The sequence below is a fragment of the Crassostrea angulata genome, chromosome 9 (assembly GCF_025612915.1).
Source record: "Crassostrea angulata isolate pt1a10 chromosome 9, ASM2561291v2, whole genome shotgun sequence".
Classification (NCBI taxonomy): domain Eukaryota; kingdom Metazoa; phylum Mollusca; class Bivalvia; order Ostreida; family Ostreidae; genus Magallana; species Magallana angulata.
The window spans coordinates 6099375-6124840 of record NC_069119.1 but is presented as its reverse complement, the minus strand read 5'-3'; the positions used below and the strand labels follow the sequence as shown (position 1 = coordinate 6124840).

The 25466-nt window shown below is 31.6% G+C and overlaps 1 protein-coding gene across 2 annotated transcripts; it reads right to left on the bottom strand.

The window, feature by feature from the left end:
- Positions 1-4816: 4816 nt before the first annotated feature.
- Positions 4817-24570, bottom strand: LOC128162095 (cyclic GMP-AMP synthase-like). 2 transcript variants are annotated; one of them, XM_052825292.1, is made up of 9 exons: positions 24102-24570; positions 21280-21567; positions 17839-18126; positions 16919-16967; positions 16575-16637; positions 15054-15256; positions 13897-14137; positions 8368-8583; positions 4817-5757 (listed from the first exon to the last, which is right to left on the bottom strand). In XM_052825292.1, exons 2-9 carry the CDS (start codon positions 21553-21555, stop codon positions 5339-5341), a joined length of 1755 nt encoding a protein of 584 aa, XP_052681252.1. In that variant the 5' UTR covers positions 21556-21567; positions 24102-24570; the 3' UTR covers positions 4817-5338. The 2 variants fall into 2 exon arrangements, with proteins under 2 accessions (XP_052681252.1, XP_052681253.1); XM_052825293.1 differs by lacking the exon at positions 16575-16637.
- Positions 24571-25466: the final 896 nt, after the last annotated feature.

The following is a 25466-nucleotide window of genomic DNA, read 5'->3' as shown; positions in this document are numbered from 1 at the left end:
TTAAAGTAGCAAATAATCACATAAGAAGGTATGCAATTGATTTAATTATGGAATACACCAAATCATTTCACAGTTGAATGCTGTTTTCATGCACACTATTTTAATGGTTCTACGTTCTACGTTGAAGAAAAAAATGAAATATGTTAAAGTTGTCTTTTTCAGATAGAGGTCTACCAAAGAGAAAGCCTGGATGTCCATCTATTATTAAGGAAGGGTAAATCTTAGAATTGAACCAGTCAGAACTAAGGAAAAAGGCTGAATTGACATCAGTTGAATAAACATTTCATCATCTAGAAAATACACCAGAATATTTTTGATTGATACTTAAAGACACTGCATGGTCAAAAATTTACCTATTGCACCTGTCCTCAGATTTTAGATAGGATCCTTTTAGCCATAAATTATCATTTAGTAAAGACAAAATCAAAATGCTTTAACTTTAGAATTGTATTTTTGTTATTTTTTGTAAATATTAATATATAGGTCTTATTTTCAAAGAGAATAATTGAGTCTTAAAAAAGCCACGACCATCGAATCTTCTTGAGCAGATGTCTTTATGACCTGCAGCTAAGAAAAATAATCCGATGTGTAAGTTCAAAGGCCAGCAAATGTTTTCGATGATTTTAAAAATATGAAGTTCGAATGATTTATTTTTAAGTTATATACAGAATGTCAAAATTGCCATCAACTTTTTCAATTTGTGTTTTTTTTTATTTTACTTGTCTTTAAATTCAATATATAGATGTTCTGACATACACATTTTTAAACTGTTGAAACTTATCAACCTAAACTTAAATTATCAATCGATAACATTTTTGAAATGTGTCATATTTACAAAAGATTCATTGATGAGATTAAATAACCAACTTAATGAAGAATGATAAATGTACATTAAATCATTGTTTTGATACGATAGTTACCATTTACATATATTCATGAAAACATGTGTTATTACAAACTGTGCATTGGTATATATTATATATTTTTACAAACAACATCTGTCCAGTGAAACGTAAGAATAGAGAAGTTTTGAGAGAAAATGGTACGAAATGGTTATAATTTTTTTTGCAAAAATTGGGTACGATACTTTTCGATGATGTATCAGGATCTCTTATGACGTCGTACTTTTTCTGTTGTTTATAAGTGCATTGTGCAAGTAGAAACGAAGCTTCTCTTTGCATTTCATTTGAAATTAGGATAATCTGGCAAATTTCCCATGATTAAAAATAACGAAAATATGTAAATCATATATTAATTACATTTCCTATGAACATGAATGCAGCATGGATAAAGATTAACTGTCACTGTCAAGTTTGTAACTTTGTTTCCATGTGATTGTATAAAACATATTCTCTTAAGTGTACGTTAATATAATAATTCTGTACGATTAATTTGAATACGTTTTTTGTTTAGCCTAATTTGAATTAATTTTTGTTAAGCATCATGACTTCAAAACATTTTGAGACTTTTAAGCATATTTATCAGATGCTGACCTAAATATATATTGATATATTGGACTTGTCTTTTGGTGATTTTTCTCTATCTCTGACATAGGTCTGGTAGTTTTTTTATCTTTATCGGTTTTTTTCTTTATCTGTTACTGTTGTATTGATACATAAAAAGGCTGAAGAATGCGTAAATTACTCTTCAGATATATATTGATATTTAAGAAATGAAATTTTAGCCATAAAATTTCGAGAAATGAATTCAATAGAACCACATTATTCGAATCTAAATTAACGATCTCCGATCCTCAGGAAAACGAGACAAATCGTTCTTATATTCGGAAATAGTTTATCCGCACCATGAATCCGGCATTTATAAATATAATAAATATAAATAAATACAGTGTAAACAATCAAATTGTCAACGAGCTAGAGACAAGAAAGGTCGGTTCAAAAAAGGGTTCACTAGTTTTTCCACTGGCTGTGACATAAATAACAGCATTGATGTGAACAATAATGAAACTCAGACATGATGATGTATATTATGGGTTGGAGTTGGAGTTGTAATGATAGTGAAGAACTTTTTCGATCTAAATATACCAATATTTTTGATCGGCGAAGGAACGTAGAGTTTTCAGTTTTGGTTGATCATCTAGAGCGAGAATGTGTTGTGTGCCATAAACCACTAAATTTAGCAAAGTGTGTAAAAGAAAAACAGTCTGGTCTTGCGATCTTATTGTACATAGAGTGTACCTGCTGCAAGGAGTTGACTATTGTACCAACAGGGAAGAGACACAACATTGGTATCCATAAACCAATACTATTTGCTCATAACTGCAGAAATTCGATAGTGTTGTTCTATGCAGAGTAATGAGAAAATGCTCTAAGATACCACTGCAAGACGGCATTATTGGATTTTGTGATACTCTGCCTATGTTGAAGAATCATGCATCTTGTAATACTACAAAATGAACTCTGGAGACCCTTGTGCTAAAAATTCCAGGCTGTACATTTGAGGCACATGATGCAGTTGAAGACTGTACATATCTACAGAAACTTGTCGAACATCACAGTCCATATTCCTATATTTTGAACTATACTTTCAGTATGGATTATATTATGCAAGCTGTACTCCAGATGGAAGACTCTAAATCTAACTTGCAAACTTTGATGCCCTTGCTAACAAACAAAACAGTGTCTGAGACCATGGTGAAAAGGATGTCTCTCCCTGGCCTTTCAATGCATCATTTGCAGTTAGCGTACCAAAGAAGATGGTGTACAAAATGTACTGAGTGAATGTTGTCATGGAAAACCAAGGCTAACAAAGCGCAGGAACATTATTACATCTGTTGTTGACTTTTTGAAAGAAAGATAACTCTTTCTCATACATGTTGTAAAGATATTTTCTTTTATTTCCATGATTATAATACTGGATACAGCACATTTTTGTTTATTTATTTTACATATTCATATCTACTGATTGTTTTTATGTGCAGCAATCAAGTGTAATCATACTCTACTGAATACAAATTAGCAGAACCTTCTTTTTCCTTATATAAGTCTATATGGTTGATAATGCATTATTTTTGATAAACGCGTGAAAACAATATATATAAATGCTTCATTAAATATTAATATCATAAGTATGAGACAGTAAAATGCCGTTTGCTTTAAAATTTACACTTTCAATTCTTGGTACTTGAGGATTAGAGAACCTTAAGGTGGGTTTGACCTTTAAAATGTTTTTAAATATAACCTATACGAACCGAACGTAAATTCATTATGTTTGAAACGTTTTCGATGTTAGTTTTACTGTGACGTAGGCAACAGTTTTCATAAAATGCACAAGCTTTTCAGCTAATCAGAAGGCGCGTTACAAAAAAGTAAATTCAATGAAAAAAAATCTGATACTTTACCTTAAGATCTGATAATTACCTATATCTTTATACAAAGAGCTTTGTCTCTAGTCGGTTTTTAAAGTCTTAAATTGGCTACGCCATCATATCAAAATATGCCAAATGTGTATGGTCAACAAAATTTAAATTAAAAAAAATACTTTGTATCATTTATTCATCGTGTAGGCTTTCTTTATGTTTATTGTTTGTAAATATACTTTAAAAAATGAATTGTGCATGACTACTCATAATGTTGATTTTTGTGTTCTATGTAAAAAAATCAATTCAAGATTAAATTTTGTTCAAACCTTACGGCTTCCACACAAATTCATCTTTTTGGCGAAATGCTTTTTTTAGAAGACCTTTTTTCTTTACCAATGTAGATGTAAAATTTGAACCCCTGTTTTGGCCCCATTCTACCCCTGTGGATGATAATTTCAAAAAACTTGAATCTTTTCTACATTGTGATGTTTCCATACAAGCAACGGCTTTTCTCGCCTAAAGGTTTTGGTGGCAAAGGATTTTAAAGATGTTTATTTTTTGGTAACAAATTTATAAGCACTAAGAACATACATTGTGATATTAAAAAGGACTATACATGATATGGGCCTAAAATGGCCCCCTAAAATAAACATCATCGTTTTACTGCAGTTATACTTTGTTTTATTTGTACAGATATATATGTGAAGTTCATATATAATATTCATTTTGACTCAAGGGCCCACAATTTAGAAATATGACATCGTAAAGACAACCTTTTCCCGCCATTTCTGCATTTTTATCATAAAGCAGCCTGTTTTCTTACAGTTTTTTTTTTCTTTCAGAAAACATAGAGCGCATGCTTGAACAAACAAACTATTTTAATCAGAGATGTATCTAGCCAAGACTAATAGATGATAAACAAAATTTTCCTTATTCAAGCATGCGCTTTATTTTCCCATTCGTAAAAAGATAGGAAAAATGTCAATTCTTGACCGATTTTGATTGAATTATAGAAATAGCGTCACTTCTGAGTGCAAATAAATCAAATAAATAGGTGAAAAATATATTTTATATCAACTTTTCTAAGAAAAAAATCAGAACATTTTATATTACCCGAAACACTTAAAAAAATTTATGGGGGAAAATTTGATTCATATCATATATAGTTCTTTATCCCATGACTGATATCCACCGTATATTGAGATAAACATGTGATAAAATTTTATAATAATCAACATATTTACTGAAGTCCATGATGTCACTGAATGCTCTAAAAGTTAACTTACTAGGTTAAAAACTAACACAGCGTAACGTTTCGAAATGTGGATCAAGATACTCAAAAATTGGCATTGTCTAACTAACAAACCGTGTAACAGCATTGTTATAAAAACAATGATATTATTCTTTATATAAAATTTGAACCATGCAAATTTTAAAAAAAAATCAATTATTTTGATCATATGATAAATGATGATCGAGATTTGATATTTGGTTACTATTTATTTGATCCATCAAGCAATAATCAGTACACAGTTTAGATATTTAAACAAAATTAACGATCTATTTGTTCAATAATATTTTTAAAGATTATAAGAATAATATGATCTCATGTGTATAAGCTTAAAAAGAATGGTAATAATTACATGCATATGAAAAGAATAATGTTAACCTAAAGATGATGGCTTAAAAATTGCTGTTAAATGACAGTATTTAGTAGTTTTGCTTATATGTTAATGCAAAACATCAAAATATACGAACAATGGTATAGGATTTGAATAACCGAGAGAAAATGTGTCCCTCTCTCTCAGAAGAAATATAATTAAAGGGGATTGTTTTAAATGAAAATTAATCGTTTGCAAATTAGAAGATAGTCAATTATACACAGGCATAGAAAATTAGTCGATAGTTTGAAATATGCGTATATAGGAACACTTTACCAAATAGATTGATAAGTGTTTAACCCAGACAAACCTAAAGTACATCAACTTGCGACAATGTCGCAATAAAGACAGATCACTAGACCATTCGCTGTATAAGATCCTCTAGTTCCCTAATAACGTACAGCCTTTCTTCCTCTGGGACTGACTGTAGTACATTGTCTCTGGGAATGAAGTAATTCTTAATAGTTCCGTTACGTACACATTTTGCGAGCTGCTTTATGCATTCTTTAACCAAGTGATATTTGTTTTCCTTACTAAAATTCCTTTGCTTGTCAAAGAACTCTAGAATAAACATTTTTAGATGGTAACTGCAAAATTTGTTCATTTCCACTGGAGTTTTTAATTTAATGTTTTCCTTTATATCTTCCTTTATTTTCTTCAGAATTTTTAATATATCCTTCCGGCAACCATTGTCTGACTTGTTAGCATGAAGAATAAGTTCTTTTTCTGCGTGTGAAAAGGAAACCCTCCATAGCAGGCAGACGTCTGGGTGATCTAAAGAAAATTTTGAAATATAACACAAGTCATTAAAAGGAACGGATTGAATGCAGTTAATATAAAAATCAGAAACTTTTTCCTTCTTTGCTTTTTTTAAATTTTTATTATTTTTTAGTTGTTTTTTTTGCTTTGTAGTAGGTCAATATGGTCGTTATTATGAGGAACAACTGCAAGAGCAAAACTCTCTATTTTTTAACCATATGTAATTTACACTTACTTTGTATACTTGCAGAGCATGGAGAAAATTTACCATATGGTTCATTTTATGGGACTTTACAAAATACAGGTACATTTATTATAGGAATATAAAGGAAATTGTCAATTTCCGCATTTCAAAAACTCTAGTAGCGATTTTCCTCAAATTGGATTATGCAATTAGTAAAACGATTTTCAATCTTATATATTGAATAATAAACTCTACTGTCTGGGTTTAAGTGTAGTTTATTGAAACAACAAAATGCACTAACCGTTGCTATTAATTTGGCGCATTAAAAATATAGATTGGTAAAATGGTTTCAATAAATGTAAGAAAAATAATGTTTAGGATAGTATTATATTTGCGTGAAAGGACTATGTGCGGTATGGTCAAATATCTGCCCCCGATTTCAACCAATTTTTAAATAGTATCGTATAAAAATAAAATCTTCACAAATCATTGTATAGAGGATGCCTATAACATAAATCTTAATATTAGTCATCATTGCTCATTTGCTGTTTATCTATGACGTCACCTTAATGAACTAATTCCCGCAAATTTGCAAACAAATGAAAATATTCTCATTTTTGCTTTATATTTTGCATTCGGAAGTATAGAGCGCAGGTCTGCTCAAGTGCGATTTTAACATATGCTTTTCTTCAGATAGTAATACACATTATACTAAAAAATGGTACTTGAGCAAGCCTGCGCTCGATGTTTTTCAGTCGAAAAACCATCGGAAAACACCCATATTTTGCCACAAAACATCAATTTATCAAAATAATGCAATCTTCATGACGTCATTTCTACAATATGACGTCACTGTGGTGATAACCTTATACACTTTTATTTCTAATATGATTTTAACTATCTCTCACCTTATTTTTAAAGCTCTATCTAAAACTCTGATTTTGGGGGCAAAAATGCATAAAACCGCACTTAGTCCTTTTAATTTTTTTTTTATTTTGATTCCTTATAATGCACTCATGTACAGCTTCATTTAATATTGAATTATTTTTACAGATGTGGTCTCATAACGTCAACAGTGTGTGCATACAAATTAAATAACATATGTTTATATTTACATTCTTTACCCCTATTCCCTTTCCACTGTTATGATTAATTTTTCAAAACTTCTTTCTTATCTATGAGCAATGCACAATTACAGGGATAGCCATTTGAATAGTCGAATTATGTTGACAAATAAGTGCACAACGCAATAAGTAGCACGATTTTATGTTCCATTCTTTCATGCGATATGTATAACTTTGCTATAAAAATGAATTAATAAATCACATTTATTTAACTGTTTATTTTTTTTTTTTCATCAATTAAAACTTAGCGAAAGTATGATATCAGGGCTGTATTTTACAATAGAATTTGCAATTTTTTAAAGAATTGTACGACTAAATAAATGCTTATTATTTATAAGTCAATCAATTTTGAATGGCTGAAAAAATCATTGTAGATATCAAAATAAGGGTAAAATTGATAATGGTCTTATTTAAATTCCACGAGAGTGAAAAAATTTACGACTTTGTCGCAAGTTCTTTTGTATGCTTGGTGAGCTAGCTATATTTGTAGATACAGTACCAATCAGACTCAACCTAACACCAGAGCAGACCCCAACAACTAAACCCCACATTTACTGTCGGGGTTTACTTGGGGTTTACTCTGGATCTGTTTTTTGGAAATGTGCGTCGACTTTGAGTTTACTTTAAGTTTACACGGGGTTTGCTTTTAGCGTCCACTCCACGTACTGAAGTGTACATCAGACCGGTCTTTTATCTTACCATGATGTTACTGCCCCCTGTATATTCCAAATACACATGTAGCGTCGGCTTTCAGCAATATACTTCTGATCGCAGTTTACTGTCTGTCTCCGCTCTGGGTTTACTTTGGATGTACTCTGAATTTACTCTGGGTCCACTTTGGTAAACATTAAGTAAACCCACAGTAAACCTCGAAAGTAAAAACCCAGGGTTTGGTTGGGGTCTACCTTCTGTTAGGTAAGTTTGATCGGTACTGCTAATAACGAAAGAGGATTATATTTATATCAGATTTGCAGTGTTACAGGGGGAAATAAGTTTGATGTAAATATTTGATAATAACGTCATAAAAGCACAGTAGCAACGCTCACCTTACCAAACAACGGAAAAATCGTTTAGCAGTAAAATGTTCCTTTCAAAATCTTAATATTTTCATCCAAATTTTGTTATTAAAAGGAAACGTTGAAATACGCTAAATTAAGCAGAATGTGCAAATCATGCTCAGTGAAAACTAAATTCGGCCCACTGAAGTTGAAAATATCAAATATCTTCCAGTCAGTTATGTCGATGTCTTTAATTCCTTATCCATTTAGATTAGGGTCTTCATATTAGGGACCGAAAATGTAAGTTATAAGTTTATACCTTCAGGATATCTCTTGGTAACGAGATAAAAACATTGCATAGCTTTTTTAGCCGCGTTATCGTCTATCCATGTCCCAGACTTGACTTTTCTTGCAGTTTTTGGCCAGCCATCAATTCTAATTGCCGGAACCAGATCAATGTCGATAGGTGCTTTACCGCGAATTCCTAAACTGAACAGTAAGGTGTATGCTGGACTCTCAGGTTTCCGAGCTTTCACTACAACATGTGAGTTAAAGTTAATCGATTTACGCACACAAGTATTAATATTGTGAATTTGGACGCAATAATACATTTTCAAAACAGACTATGTCCTTGGGTTTTTATCTACTTAGATCGTAGATATACATGAGAAGATCATTTTTTTTTCTTTCCTGTTAGCTTAAATCGTATGATCATTAAAAATGATGCCTACCCCATTAATATTTTTTTTCTGTCAACTTCATAAGTAATTATGAATACTCTTAATTTAAGAAATGTTAGTTTTGATTTTTTTAAAGAAATCTTGTTACTAAACTTTCCCTTGAAGGAGGAATGATGTCAATTATTTTCAATAGTAACAATTAAATTACAATAATTTTGGATTTTAAAGAGACTTGGACACGATTTGACTTATAATTTAAAAATTTTATTTTTCCATTTTCAATGTTTATACTGATAAATATAGAAGTTCATTATGCTATGCCAAAATATGAAAGTCAAATATCCCGTTATAAGCACGTTACAGAGTTCATAATTCTTTGTTTTGTAAACAGAGCTCGAATATTGTCATTTTTTACATATGTGTTGTATTGGTGTTAGTTTCAATCAAATGTATCTTTCTTTTGTTGATAATAGTATTTATGAAGATACTGAATTAGTTCAAATTGTTTTTACATGTCATTTTGTCTAAGAAATAGTAATTCTTTATATTACATATGTTGTAAACAACTATAAGACTCGAGCTTTGTTTACATAACAGCCAATTCTTACCTCCGTATCTCGCTCGTAACTTTAACATTCAATATTTTTGTAAATCATTTAAAATGCACCAGTATACCATTTTATACACAAGAAATAAAAATGAAATTTTTGATTTCGAATCGTGTCCAAGTCCCTTCAAAAGTAATCATTCACAAGCTAATAACATCCACCTTTAAATTTTAGAAATAATTATATTAGATTACTTTTCCTTCTGCTAATCATGATTACTTTTGACTATACATGTATAACCAGTAATTAGTGGAAGGTGTCCTTTTTCATAGTAAAACTACTAAATGTTAGGGTATCCCACTCCTCAATGTTCTTGTATCAATACTTTCTTAAGAAGTATATCATTAAAATCTGTAGACAAAACATACTTTAAAAATTCAAAGATAATGGGGGTTCAGTGTTTATCCTTCTGAGTTATAGCCAATTAAATTTCACCTTTTTGCACCTCAAATGCGATTTCAGCTTGATCAGGATTTGTTGTCAGTATTTTTAATTTAGCAAACTTACTTCTTCAAATATTGCTTTTAATTATGCAGAATGGTCACACTGAAAAGAGTTATTACGAAAAAATGTTTTGATAGAAGTATTAATTTTGTGTAAAGCACTGTATCATTATTGCATTTTGATTAATTCTTCGTTTGTGTGCGTCTTTTGTCTATTGGGATTTTGTTTTCTTTAATCATATTTTTGAGTTGCATTTATATCTCTGTGTTTGATTTAAAAAAAAAAAGGAAATGGGTCTATCCATCAAATAAGACACAATTTTAATTACATAGAATTCGCAGAAAACTTTTTTTTACATAAAATTGGCTGTGTTGACCTGTGTTAAACTTTAACTATAGATTGGTGCATGTTAAACTACAATTTACACGATGCTTGACTAAGCATGGTTTGATAAACTTGCATCACTGTTGTTATAACGATTCCCAAAAATGACTTAAAACACACTTGAATCATATTAACTGAATAACACATATTTCATATCCATTCTTTAATACAAAATCTCTTAGATTGATCCTTATTTTTCTAATGTCCTTCGCTTGCGTCGGGCAATATTTCGTCCCTCGGGGGCTAATATAATCAATGTTGCCCTCAACCCCAGTCAATATTTGTATAATATTAACCTGCTTAGAATAATATCGAGAGAATATTCCCTCTATTTCAATTAATCGCCTCTGATTTATTAATTCGTAAACGATAACGTAAATAACTCTTCGTGACACTGAAACAAAGTGACGTCGTAAAAGACAGTCAATCAAGGCAAATAAACAACGCACGCGCAATGCGACGGTTTGCTATCATAACGGATTTAAGGATTTGCGAATTATACTGTGAAGTAAAATCAGGTAGAACATCTGTTTGCACAAAATTGAATTCGTGAATTCTTTGTCGAGCTGAGACAATTACGGCGATTAGTTTTCAATTACTTTCTAAAATTTTGGTTTATTTTTTCATAACAAACAAATGCTGACTGTGTTTTCGGGCAACATTGATTATATTAGCCCCCTTTGGACGAAAATATTTCCCTCCGCTTCATGCCAGGTAATATTTCGTCCCTCGGGGGCTTATATTATCAATTTTGCCCTTAACCCCGGTCAATATTTGTATAATAGTATATCATAGGTTACGATGGTCAATCAAAACAATACGAAGACAATGTGGCTGTCTATCATATATTTTTAATGAAATTAAAGATTAATCTGTGCACCAACACTTATGTTATTGATATGCAAAGTTTTAGTCAAAGTTTGATGAAACGGTCTTTTTGTTATACCTCTTTAAAAACATGTTTTGTCACCACGGCGCACGGTAACGTTCAAAACATGACGTCAAGATTAAACACGCACAGTTTATAGATATACCCAATCTATATATCACGCTTAGTCTCTTGTGCCTTTCTCCTTACAATTCAAAATGGCACTGAACCACTTAACATCTTATTTGCACACATTTGTTCGAGAATCATAAGTTAGTTCTTCAAAGTTTTCATTTTCTAACCGTGTATCGCTTAGTATACAGTAAGGATAACCCTGATCGTCGGTTGACTTTACTTATATTTTGAGCAAATTTTCACAGATATTCTACTCTCTTTCGGACTGTTGTATATTCAAAATACAATTATCACCACCCCCACAAAATTTATTTCAGTTAAACACAAACTTGCAAATAGTTGTTGACTTATTTGTTGCGCCACTGAGCATTTTTACACCTTGAATCGACTTTTTCTCGAGTTAAATTCATTTTGTTTGTACTTCTCGATGCGCCGTGACGTCCGGCGACGTCGATGTTTTTAGTCAATTCTTAAGAGAACTATCTGTCTTTAGTGACATATCTGTTCGACAAAACAATATATCCCGCAATTATTTGGAACATAGAATACCAAGACAAAACTTAATTTTATGTTTCAATATTATTTGGTTTTCAGCCTAATTTTTAGAGATATTACTTTCAACATTATACGGTTAATTGTTGACGTAACACAAATTCTGACCGTATGTCGTGACCTCAGTTTTGCAAGATTAGATTCTAAATAATTCTTGGAAATAAAAGACATTTTTATTTTTTTTTTTGCAAATTGTTTGAAACTAATGCAAAATTATATCTACCAAATTTAGTAATGATATGACGTTAAGTAACATAGCTATGACAAAAGTCTTCGTATTTTTGATTGACCTTCGTATATGGTGTAACGTTATATGATATGATTTTGGGTTTTCTTTTATATTATCATGGGATATTGTATAATGATATTGTTATGTATAGTATTGAATATTATGATGCAATATTGTTTAATATTGTATAATATGATATTGTATAATATATTATTTTATAACATGATACTGTTACATATGATACGATATAATATTTAATCAATTGTTTTATATTATATGATATGATATTGCATCATGATATTGTTATGTATAGCATTGAGTATTATGATAAAATAGTTTGTAATATGATATTGTATTACATAATATTTTATCACATGATACTATTACATATGATTTTGCGGTATATATTATTGTACCACATGGTACGATATTATATGATAAAATATCGTATAATACGATATTTTATAATATGGAATTGGTTTATTTAATATGTTATTATATCGAACAGTTAATCGTAATATATAATATTGTTTTATATATCATATTATACATATAATACGATATTTTATAATATGGAATTGGTTTATTTAATATGTTATTATATCGTACAGTTAATCGTAATATATATTATTGTTTTATATATCATATTATACAATACTAAATCATAGAAATCATGTTATATTTTTTAACAACGAACAGATTTGAGTAAGATGGAGATTTTTTAAGCATTCTTGATAATGGAGATCAGGCTCTGCGTCTGAAGCTACCTGTGCGATTCATCTACATTATAGTTTAATCAACTATGCACGCTATTATCTATAAAAAAATGTGACCTGTTCCAAAAAACAAAACCTCATCTAGCATCCAAAACCTATGTCTCAGATTCAGCATATAAGCCAGTCAGATGCACCAGTATCATATGATGCACCATCCATGCAAGTGTGTTGAAGTTAAGACCTGCAGTAATTAAGATATAATCATTATATGGCACTTGCTCCAAAAACTTGAACCAGCTCTAAAAACCTTAACCTCCTTTAGCATCCAAAAGTTATGGATCAGATTCCGCATTCAAGCCTGTTTTGTGCATCAGTATTACAAGACGCACCATTCATCCAAGTTTAGTGAAGTTAGGACCAGTAGTTACTACGATATTGCTATCTAAGGGCACCTGCACCAAAAACTTTAACCTGCTCCAAAAACATCTGAAATTCAGGACCCAGATGTAGCATCCAAGTCTTTTAAGTCCATGAGAAGGTCAAGATGCATTGTCCATGTTAGTGTGGTGAAGATAGGACAAGCAATGACTTAGATATATGACCTACACCAAAAATTTTCGCCAGGTCCGATCGCCGACGCTGGGGGTATACTAGTAGCTAAGCATGACCTCCCCCGACTCTTTTTTTGTGAGCTAATGATGCAAGTTTAATCAATTAATAATCAATTTATTTATTTATTAATAATATTTACGACAATAGGTAATAATAATAATAATTGATGAATTAAATGTGCTTTATATGGTATTCTTGTGTAAATGAACAGAGAGCCGATCGAAATTTCAAACATATATAGTTAGAAATATAAGTCATAATCTTATCTGATTAGCACTTTCCATTCAGTGATCTGAACTTTATCTTATAGTTGAACAAGTCTTCAAGCACGTTTCATTCGATCAACTGCATTAGTGTTGTTTAATGCACTTGAACCGAGTTATAATATGTTTTGTTAAGCAGAGATCGATAATACCTATAAATTATTTACAATTTTATACCAAATCTTGATGCATACCCTAAAAATTTGATTGACTTTGAAAACATTATCTTAAGTCACACGGCTAACGATGCTAAATTAAAGAAAAACACTTATGAGCGTTCTTAGCATATGAACAGGCATTTCAATCACAAACACGTTATGAGAGAGGTCTCTAAAATAAGATCAGTAGATCACTTACTTTTGGTTCTCCTCCCTTGTCTAAAACTGGAATCAGTCCGACATTTTTCAAATATATCGAACATATGGGCTTTGTACAATTCAGGAACAAGGTACCCGTTTCTATCAATGAAAGGGTCTAGGTCTTTGTTTACAGTATCTCCTTTTCGAATTTTACAATATCCGGGGGGACAGTTTGTAAAATCTGCTTCCATTCTGATGTCAGGATAAAACATGAAATCAAACTCATCGTTGTAGTCGATCTGTTCCACGAATAAATAAAAACATAAATGTCATACATAAAAACAAAAATTGAAATACATTTTTGATATGCATATACTGTTTAAACGCTATTTTGCAAAGATTTTTAATTGTTTTAATACTATACATATCGTTAATTTGATTCACCGAAAAGTAGCTCACTTACGCATTTCATATTTTAATCCGTGTAAAACGGTTATATATTTTATGACGACTATTTAATCTTGGAGTTTTGTACTATACGCCAAGTTTTCTTTGGATTTTAATGTATGATTAATGTATATTCTTCCATTATACAATGCCCAAGACCTATTTGACACAGTCAAGTTTTAAATTCTCACAAACTACGTTAATTAGTATATGAAATATAGAATACCTGTACTGCATATGAATTTAGTTATATACAAACAAATGATTTTAGCAACATGCTTGATATCTAACAGAAGGCAACGATATAACTTGTCTTTATTTGCCGAATTAAACTTTTTTGGGTTTGTCTATATGCTTTTGATATTTTTCATACAAACAAATACTTGCATTCAATCATTAATAGTGTCAAGTTTTTCCGGCTTTATTAATGTTATATTAAATATTCAAACGTAAAGCCTTTCTGACTTAAATAAATTTGATCATGCTACGAACGTGTTTAATCATCTCAAAATATTCAAAGAATGATATTATTTAAATAAAATGTAGCAAATAAAAAGTATCTAAACATTTCATCAACGATAATGTTCACATTGTTTTTATATATTTGTATTTCATGCATATATATATGCAAGTACCGCCATTTGCGTCATTGGTGACATGTATTGACTATATATTACTTTGATTCGAAGTCTTGTCACCTAATAAGACACTGGTAAAAAGTAGATTTTCAAATCGACCAAAATGATGGCATTACAGTTTTAAAGTTACCTTGGTTCTGTCATAGTAAGACCCAGATTTTAAGAGTGTTATCGGTATGTCAGATCTTCTCTCCATCGTGTCTGTTAAAGCATTTATGAACTTGTTTACTTCGCTGGTCCTAAATGTGCTATCTTCCTTCGGACGTTTAATTCCAACTTCTATCATATCCACATATTTTTTAAAATCTGGAGCATGGCACGACAGCTTACCACCTGCAAGAATTTTGAAACCTTTACTATCTTTTGGCAATTAAAACCAATATGATAAATACAAAAACAAAGTTCTACCATTCAGTCATTGAAGATTTTGAATGATGACTTAAGGCTTAAACCTTTTATTCAGTCATATTGTAGTAAACTTTACCGAAGGTACTGAAACGATGACCGAATATCAACAACCTATTTATTTATGTTTTAATAAACATTCAAGCACCTTTCAGTTGACTGAATGTTTCATCCTGCATGTTAAGCAATGATGTCAATGACCGTTAAACGAACTTTTATTCGCTAGCGAGAATTTTTTTGCGAGGACCGCGAGAGTCCATTTTTGCAAATATTTCTAGCCACGAACCAGTATCTGTCATACAGTGGTGAAAAAAAACCCCGGGTGTTAATAAGGCTTGGTGGCGACAATGAATCGATGTACCATTTCATCTCAGAAAAATCGCGAAAAACGTCTTCGCTTTAATAGTTGGCTCACAGTGTATTAATGAAAAGTAGTGATAACGAACAGTATTAAAAATCAAAAGTCCAAACGAAAAATACAAACAGGAGCAGAGTAAACACGGACCTCTAAAAAATTAGCTAGAGGCAGGATCAGGTGGAGGGAACCTCAGTGGGCATCCTCTGTTGACCGGCCACTGGACGCCGTGTGCTCTTTGTCTTAATCGAGAAAACGGAAAAATCCGAGACAATTAGGCGATTAAATATGGTCTTGCAATAAGTAAAAAAATGTCAATCAGGATGCGACCCAATTAAAGATTGTATTTGCTTAAGAGGTCGTTGAATCGACTTACGAAATGATGACTCCAATCGCGAATGTTGATAACCCTGTTTTATAAACTTGTTTGTCAGTACCTGTCTTCGCTTAAGAAACTATTCATACGTAGAACATGTCCTTACATATCGAAATAACTGGGAAACCAAAAAAAAACCCATGTGCAAGTTATGAAGGTATATTGCTATATAAGTAAGGTAAGTTAACAATGGAAAAATTGAAGTCATCACGTTTATCATATTTGTTGCAAGGTTTGCATGTCCCTTTCCAGAAAAATATCCAAAAATGAAACAAATGACGCAGATTCTGTGGGATCTTTTATTTTAAGTTCACTGGAATATATCGAGTCGACGTAAGCATAGAAGTAACAATCATCAATTGACTATACGTCGTCGATGTACCTGAATTTTGAGTTGAAGGCCAAAGCGGGTGATTTATTATTTTTTTTATCTAAAGTTCTTCAATAAAATATTCTTGGTCTGAATACAAAAATAGGTCTGCTAGCATTGGTGCGTAATCTAAATAACTTCTTACCAGAAGCTGATGACAAAGGTCTGCGGCCGGATTCCTCGGTTTTTCTGCATTGTTTTGGAAATTCTATTGAGTAAAATAGAAACAATGTAACTGTTTGTATGTTATCATTTTTTTCCTTGACTTTATCATGAAAGGGGTTAATTAATGACCAAAACTATAAATCATCGTAACCTTGTTTAGTTTAATATTTGATTGAAAATCTGTTAAGCAATTGCCAAGTGTCCGAAGGTTTGGATGAAAGTATTGGTTCTTCTTAGATAGCTTATACTTTAATGTGACCATAACGCTTCGAGTACGATTTCTTTTACTAGTTTAGAAAATAACGAGCAAATCTTTTTTGTCACCTTTATACTTGGCTGGACTCGTTTTTGGTCTTGTTCCTCCTGCACCATCCTAATATCATATAATACAATGCGTGTTAAATGCATTCACCATTATTTGCTAAATCATATTTGATACAACGAGTAAATGATGAATTTTTATGTAATTCCGTAACTTTAGAGATATCGGAAAGTCAACTTCTAATTTACTCTATCATACAAATATTGTCTGGGCATGAGACAAAAAAAACAACATATGATATAGAATTAGAAGACATTAATCTTGCTAAAGGCCAAACACCAAAGACAAAATTTCTGTCAGAAGGTCCAACAATTCATATGTTTCCTCAATCCCAGCAAAGAATTATTTTGGTAAACTCCTAAGCCGTAGATGCACGTATCATTTAAAAAAGCAACCAGTCCGTCTTGTCGCGTAATCCTTGCTTTATTCTCCCCCCCCCCCTTGCCGAAATTTGGCAAATATTGATAAGTTGTGGGGTAGTGGTCCAACAATTTTTATGTTAAAACGGCAGACCATTCAATATCGAGTTTGATATACCGCTTTATTACCATTATTTTTGTTTTTAATGAGAATTATATATTAAAATGTTTTAAAAGGTAAGACAATTCATGTTCATGTTATCATAGGAATTCATGATCAGATGGGGAGGGATACATGTAATTGCCTTACTATGCATGACTAACTTATACATATAGACGTGATCTTTGTCAACAAAAACCCTATAAATGAAATAATGTCCATCACAGATTATGCAAATTTATCAAGAAATTAATCGAATATATGAATGATCGGACAGACTTTTACCCTGCAAAAGTAATTAAAAAAATAAATCCACCATGAATTTATATTCTATTATTGCAAAAGAAATAGAATTTGTCATATATACATCTAAAGAATATACTTTACTTTAAGTATAATTTACTTTGAACAGAATTTCTTCTTGAGAACCCCTTTGGCGTGAATCCCTCTGCACCTCCCTTGCAACATCCTTAATAATATCTTTATCACCGTAGTGATCTTTTTGACCTAAAATATTATTTTTGGGTCTTGCTCCATTATCCCTCTGGACTCGTGCAGAAGTGGATGGCTGCAATCCTCTGCCGTCTGGGCTACTTGAATGTTTCCATGTTCTGTGACTTTTGAGTCCTCCCTCATTCTTGAAATCGTCTTTTCCGCAGATAGGACATTTGATAACCATAGCGCCGGTGTCCTAAATAAAATAACTTTGGAATATTCATACTGTCGAGAATTTTTACACTGTATGATATGTGCGTACATTTTTCCTTTCCGGATTACTGTGGAATCACTTTTATTCGTGGGGGTCAATGTTCATGGGAAGCCAAAATTTTCTGGGCTCGGGGGACGTAATTTCGTCGGTAGTATAATCAGAATAATTTTCATCAATATCAAACAAAGGATTGAGCATAGGTTCGTGGGGATGTGACTTCGTGGGCAATATTTACCCACGAAAGCCATGAACATTGGTCCCCCTCAAACAATGATGGTTCCACAGTAGTTTCTACAATATATATACTAGATCAACATCATGCCTTATTGGCGAATGTATTTTAAATGTGATAATTTATTTCAAAATAAGCGTGTATTCTGTTCATTGACAAACTTTATTTTTTGTCTGTCGTTTGATGGTCAACAAGAAGTTGTTCCCTGTCAATATTCATACAAAATTCCTTGAATTTTAAGTTCAAATTGCTCAAGTCTTCCATGGGTTTACATATGCAGCTGGTGGTAATGGTGCTAGCACCTTCAGTTCTGTTAACTGGAAAAAAACTAAAACAGAACGGACGTATTATTTAATTTCTACCTATCTTTTACGATATTATATAACTTACGCTTTATAAATCGCAAAATGTTTATTTTGTAAACAATAATGACCAATGAACGGGAAAGATACATGAAACAACGACCCATTGCCCACTTTTATATAGTACGACGTTGTTAAACAAACATTTCATGTCGCTTAAGGAAACAACAAGCCCATGTGCCATATCCCTTCCCGGAACAACAATATTCATTCATTCTTTTTCGAAATTTTTATACAAGGAACTTTTTAAGAATATTTTAAAACTTGCAAACTTCTCATATATTTTACGATTTGGCAATGCACTAAACAATTTATCAAAAGAAGCCCACAGACGAAAGACAGCAGGTGATCAGAAAAGTTCACAAAGTGAGATACATTGTAAATGGATACTGCCATATATTGTTCAATTTGATATATATTCCCACTACGGCTGTAAATAACGGTGATTGTAAACACAGGACGAAAAACCATCTTTAAGCAAGTCCTTAAAGGTGGCTTAAAGGTGACTTAAAGGAGCTTAAAGGCTATACAACCTTTAAGCAGCCTTTAAGTCACCTTTAAGCAAGTGCTTATAGGTCCTTAATGTCCAAACTTATTTAAGCCACCTTTATGCCACCTTTAAGCCACCTTTAAGCATCTTTAAGTGGCATTTACGCTCTCTTTACACTGCCTTTACATTGTCTTTAAGTGGCCTTTAAGTTAATATTGATCAAGCTGAACAATAAAAACATATATTAACTGCAAAAGCTCTTTTATAGAGATGGGAGGGGGTCATCCGAGTGATAATATAATTTCCAAGGAAGGGGGGGGGGGTGTTCCAGGCGGTTTTAATCGTCGCTCCATTAAACACAGATCGCTGTCATCAGCACCGCTCCGATGGACACAGATTGCCGTTATAAAATTCTTTATAATTTTTTGGGGGTTTCAAAATTATTGTAGGGATGAGCGCAGTCTCTGTATCTTAATAGGTGCATAAAACTAATTAAAGTATGTTTGTTTCCTATTATAAATTAATCGGTGAAAAAAATCTCTCTCTCTCTCTCTCTCTCTCTCTCTCTCTCTCTCTCTCTATATAGCTTAAAGGTAGCTTAAAGGTGGCTTAAAGATCGTCTTTAAGCTACCTTTAAACACCTTTAAGCTATCTTTAAGGAGGACTTAAAGATGGTCATTCATCCTGTGAAAAGCACTGTAATCGGGATCTCTAAGTGTCTGTACTTAATTAATTTCCATATTTGACGTTATAACAAGGAACCCCTAGCATGTGAAGAAATGGGTTTGTTACCGCAAACTAAAGGTTTTTAAAACAAGTGTTAGCTAACCCATATATTTAAATTGTTTTAACGCCAAATATGAACGAAAAAATTTTTTTTACATGTAAATTTATTAGTTTTTTTTTTCTATATTTAAGATAAGCAATGTTTTCATCAAATGTCCATTCAAAAGCTAATATTTCATGGGCAACAAAATCACAAAGATTTTTACACTTTTTTGTCTTCTTCTAAATTAATATGTTTAACGGTGCTACCGTTGTGGCGAGTGCAGTAAGAATACACATACCACGCATCATTGTGAACTTAGTGTTATTTAGTTATCAACTGTTATCACAGAAATTTGAGAGATTGGGATAGAGAAAAAGAATAACAGACAGATAGACAGAGAAAACTGACGGATAGAGAGAGAGAATCATAAGATTTCTTAGTTTTAAAAAATTCTTACAAAATACACAGACTTGCTTCCACCAGAGAAATAAATAAATGTTTTTTATGTCTCGGCTTACACCCTCATTTGTTTTTTTAATTCGGAGATAATTGATTAGTTTTTAAATTTATTTTCAATTTGGTCAAAATTGTTAACGATAAATACAGTATTATTTTGTTTTTACCTTGTTGTTATCTGAACTTTATTTGTTTCCTGGTTCATAAGGAACTTTTTGGGTTTTTTATGTTTGTTTGTTTTTTATTCTTTTTTTTACATTCTAATTACATACGTAGTATTTGTGCCCCCGGTCCATGTTTGTAGGTGTGTGATTTCCCATTTTTCAATTTAATGGTTTGATAATATACAAAAATTGCATAGATTTTTCAACTGTTCTTTTCTCTTTATTCTTTTTCATGTTCTGAATGTCACTGGTTTAATTATTTTAGTTAATTATTCATCATATTTGCGTTAATTTATTTCAACATTTCATGCTTTCATTCCCCATTGTTCATTTGTTTACATTCACGATCCATAGTATGATAGTCGTACGAGAAGTCACGTGGTTACGTTTAGCGGGTGGATTAGTGAATGAATGGGTGTGTTAAACTGGTTTTTCGTGTTCTTTGTCAACAAAAACCCTATAAATGAAATAATGTCCATTAAAGGTTATGCAAATTTATCAAGAAATTAATCAAATATTAGAATGATTCGACAGACGACTTTTACCACGCAAAAGAAATTCAACAATAAATCTACAATGAATTTATATTCTATTATTGCAAAAGAATTAGAATTTGTCATCAATACATCTAAAGAATATACTTTACTTTAAGTATAATTTACTTTGAACAGAATTTCTTCTTGAGAACCCCTTTGGCGTGAATCCCTCTGCACCTCCCTTGCAACATCCTTAATAATATCTTTATCACCGTAGTGATCTTTTTGACCTAAAATATTATTTTTGGGTCTTGCTCCATTATCCCTCTGGACTCGTGCAGAAGTGGATGGCTGCAATCCTCTGTCGTCTGGGCTACTTGAATGTTTCCATGTTCTGTGACTTTTGAGTCCTCTCTCATTCTTGAAATCGTCTTTTCCGCAGATAGGACATTTGATAACCATAGCGCCGGTGTCCTAAATAAAATATCTTTGGAATATTCATACTGTCGAGAATTTTTACACTGTATGATATGTGCGTACATTTTTCCTTTCCGGATTACTGTGGAATCACTTTTATTCGTGGGGGTCAATGTTCGTGGGAAGCCAACATTTTCTGGGCTCGAACATTGGTCCCCCACGAACAATGATGGTTCCACAGTAGTTTCTACAATATATATACTAGATTAACATCATGCCTTATTGGCGAATGTATTATAAATGTGATAATTCAAAATAAGCGTGTATTCTGTTCATTGACAAACTTTATTTTTTGTCTGTCGTTTGATGGTTTTACAAGAAGATGTTCCCTGTCAATATTCATACAAAATTCCTTGAATTTTAAGTTCAAATTGCTCAAGTCTTCCATGGGTTTACATATGCAGACTGGTGGTAATGGTGCTAGCACCTTCAGTTCTGTTAACTGGAAAAAAAAACTAAAACAGAACGTACGCATTATTTAATTTCTACCTATCTTTTACGATATTATATAACTTACGCTTTATAAATCGCAATATGTTTTTTTTGTAAACAATAATGATCCAATGAACGGGAAAGATACATAAAACAACGACCCATTGCCCACTTTTATATAGTACGACGTTGTTAAACAAACATTTCATGTCGCTAAAGGAAATAACAAGCCCATGTGCCATATCCCTTCCCGGAACAACAATAATTATTCATTCTTTTTCGAAATCTTTATACAAGGAACTTTTTAAGAATATTTTAAAACTTGCAAAATTCTCAGATATTTTACGATTTGACAATGCACTAAACAATTTATCAAAAGAAGCCCACAGACGAAAGACAGCAGGTGATCAGAAAAGTTCACAAAGTGAGATACATTGTAAATGGATACTGCCATATATTGTTCAATTTGATATATATTCCCACTACGGCTGTAAATAACGTTGATTGTAAAAGCACTGTAATCGGGATCTCTAAGTGTCTGTACTTAATGAATTTCCATATTTGACGTTATAACAAGGAACCCCAAGCATGTGAAGACATGGGTTTGTTACCGCAAACTAAAGGTTTTTAAAACAAGTGTTAGCTAACCCATATATTTAAATTGTTTTAACGCCAAATATGAACGTAATAATTGTTTTTTACATGTAAATTTCTTAGGTTTTTTTTTTATCTATATTTGACAGTTAATGAGTTAATGTAGAGAATGAAAGTGTTTTAGTAATATTATAATTGTATATGATTATAGATTACCTAGCTGTACTTGTGGAAACCATTTTTTTCATTATTACTTAAAGAACCACAATAAACTCAGCGTCATTTCCACAAAAGGCCTTGGTTTGTTCCCAATTTGTTCCCAAATGTAGCTCAGAATATATAAATATATCAGCTACTCCTTGACATGTACATACATGCAAAATTAGCTTTAAATTGGATATATATATATATATATATATATATATATATATATATATATATATATATATATATATATATATATATATATATATATATACCTAAACCAAAAATAAAAAAATAAAATCATCAACTTAGGCAAGTATGGTAGGTTCTACTAAATTGTTAGTACACGATTTGATTCACCTCTGAATTTATCTCGGGAAATGTAGCGCAAGATCCCTGTGACGTTATACCTAAAAATATAGAATCATTTGTCTACGTATGTCACATCAATATGAAGGAATGGAAACATGTAAAAAGTAAAAAATATCTCTTGGGTCCCAACAAAGCAAGTGCAGCACTCAAAACTTGTATTCAAACCTCAAGGCACCGTAAAATATGAATTAAATGTTAGCCACTTTTGGCTTAGTACCACGGGAGAAAACATAAGAGAGCAATATGGGACGAAGACTAATAAAAATATTCTTGATGAATCTTGATGAATCTGTAGGTTAAGCTCTTTCTTTTTGCTTTGCTTGCCAGCGCTGCGCCGTATCTTGTTTGTGTATTTAATATAAACATCAAATTATGTCAAAAGGTAAATTGCATTGTGTTGACATCCAATTATTGACATTCCATCTAGTTATTTCAAAATGTTAGATACGACAATTTGCTTCCCAAATCTATACCGGCCTGTGTCTCAGAATTTATCAAGTAGTTGTATATCTAACTTCTTTGGTTTAAACATATTGCACACATGTATAGATATGATATACAGTGGGTTTGAACATTTCTATGTTTCCACCCTTGTTCTCATCTCAGTGGCTTCTTTGAAAAGAACATTTAACAACATCAGAAAATAATATATTTTGCGACAATATAAAACAAATTAATAAGGTATACATCCCGTTTTATACATATATTTATCTACTTGTACAACAGACTAGATACTTGTCACCTACTGTCGAAATAAAGACATATGTATTAAACCTTTTAAATAAAAATGCACAACAGTAATTTGTTTATTGTCGAATATATGTTTTACTAACTTTTCGTTATCAGACATATCTATCTATAAAGGCATTTGACACACATTATCACATTAACCTCAATATGTTTATATCATAGTTAAATAGTATACACACCTATTGTGGAATGTGGTCTCGATCTAGCTGCCCATGCCACCAATAAGGCTTAATGTGGGTCAATCTGTACAACATCGATATCCTTTTCCGGGAAAGAGGTCTTCTACTTTCACTTTCATTTATTTAAACTTTTTTAAAACACTGAGTGAGTCATAAGATAGCTACAATCTCCGTTTTTCTGTCAGTGTCACCTTTTGTTATAACCCTGGAAAAAGGCAACACTAAGGTTATATAAGGTGTTTTTTTTTCGCAAAACGTGTGTTTTTATTTGATTGAACGTAGTAAATATGTAATTGACAATTCGATGTCGAATGATACAAAGGAAATTGAAGTCCAATTATACATGTATATCTTTCCTACTGATATATAATAAAGCAATACTTCTGTTTATGCATATATTGGGCCTTTGCCAATTATTGTAATTGTTTTTGTGCCAATAAAATATTTGTATTCGTATTAGAGATAAATGATTGAGTATCGTAAGTTGATAATTTTGGTCGGGACGTTTTCAAATCCAAAAAGCCTTAAGGGTTTAATGATAAATGCTATCATACACATTGACCTTATTTATCACATAATAACATTTAAAAAATGATTACATATTATATTTTATATAATTTTCAGTAATTGTATGATTAAATAATAAATTATTGACCGTTTTACTATATTTTCATTTAGTATAATTATTACAAACCCTATTTGCGCCCCATGGTACGTAATTTGCGTCATTGATGGAATGGATTGGACATTACAAGTACGCTACAAATTTGATTAGTATACTTACCACAGACAACGACACTGAAATTGGGATATGTAAATATAGACCCTTTCAGGGTAGCTTTGGTATTGCTCTTTTGCAGGGCAAAATAAAATCGTTTGGTGAAATATGACGTAACATCAATTGTTTCAATTACCTCATTTAATTACTGCCTACTAAAAATTCGGTAAAGTATATCAATTTACTTTGCAAGGGAGCAGTGCTGCAGATATCGTAAAAGTGACTATAACACTTACTAAACAAACCAGTATTGAAACGTATAACTTTTTATTATTATCCCCTTGCGCAACTTTTTGCGAAGGGGATATAGCATCTCTGCTGTGCGTGTATGCATGTGTATCTATTTCAGCCTTTTAAGCAAATATTCAAAGAAAAAACCCTCGCAGGCATGATTATTAAACTTCGTATACTTTATAAGCATGGTAAAAGGACAAACCCTATATATTTTCAAAAAAAGTTTTATGTACAACTTGACAATAGACATTTCTTGTTAGCATAAGTAAACATTTCAAATCATTAACTAGATATTTTGTTGGATTTAGGCCTTGTAAAGGTAAGAAACAAACATTTTTAACTGTGATCTAAAA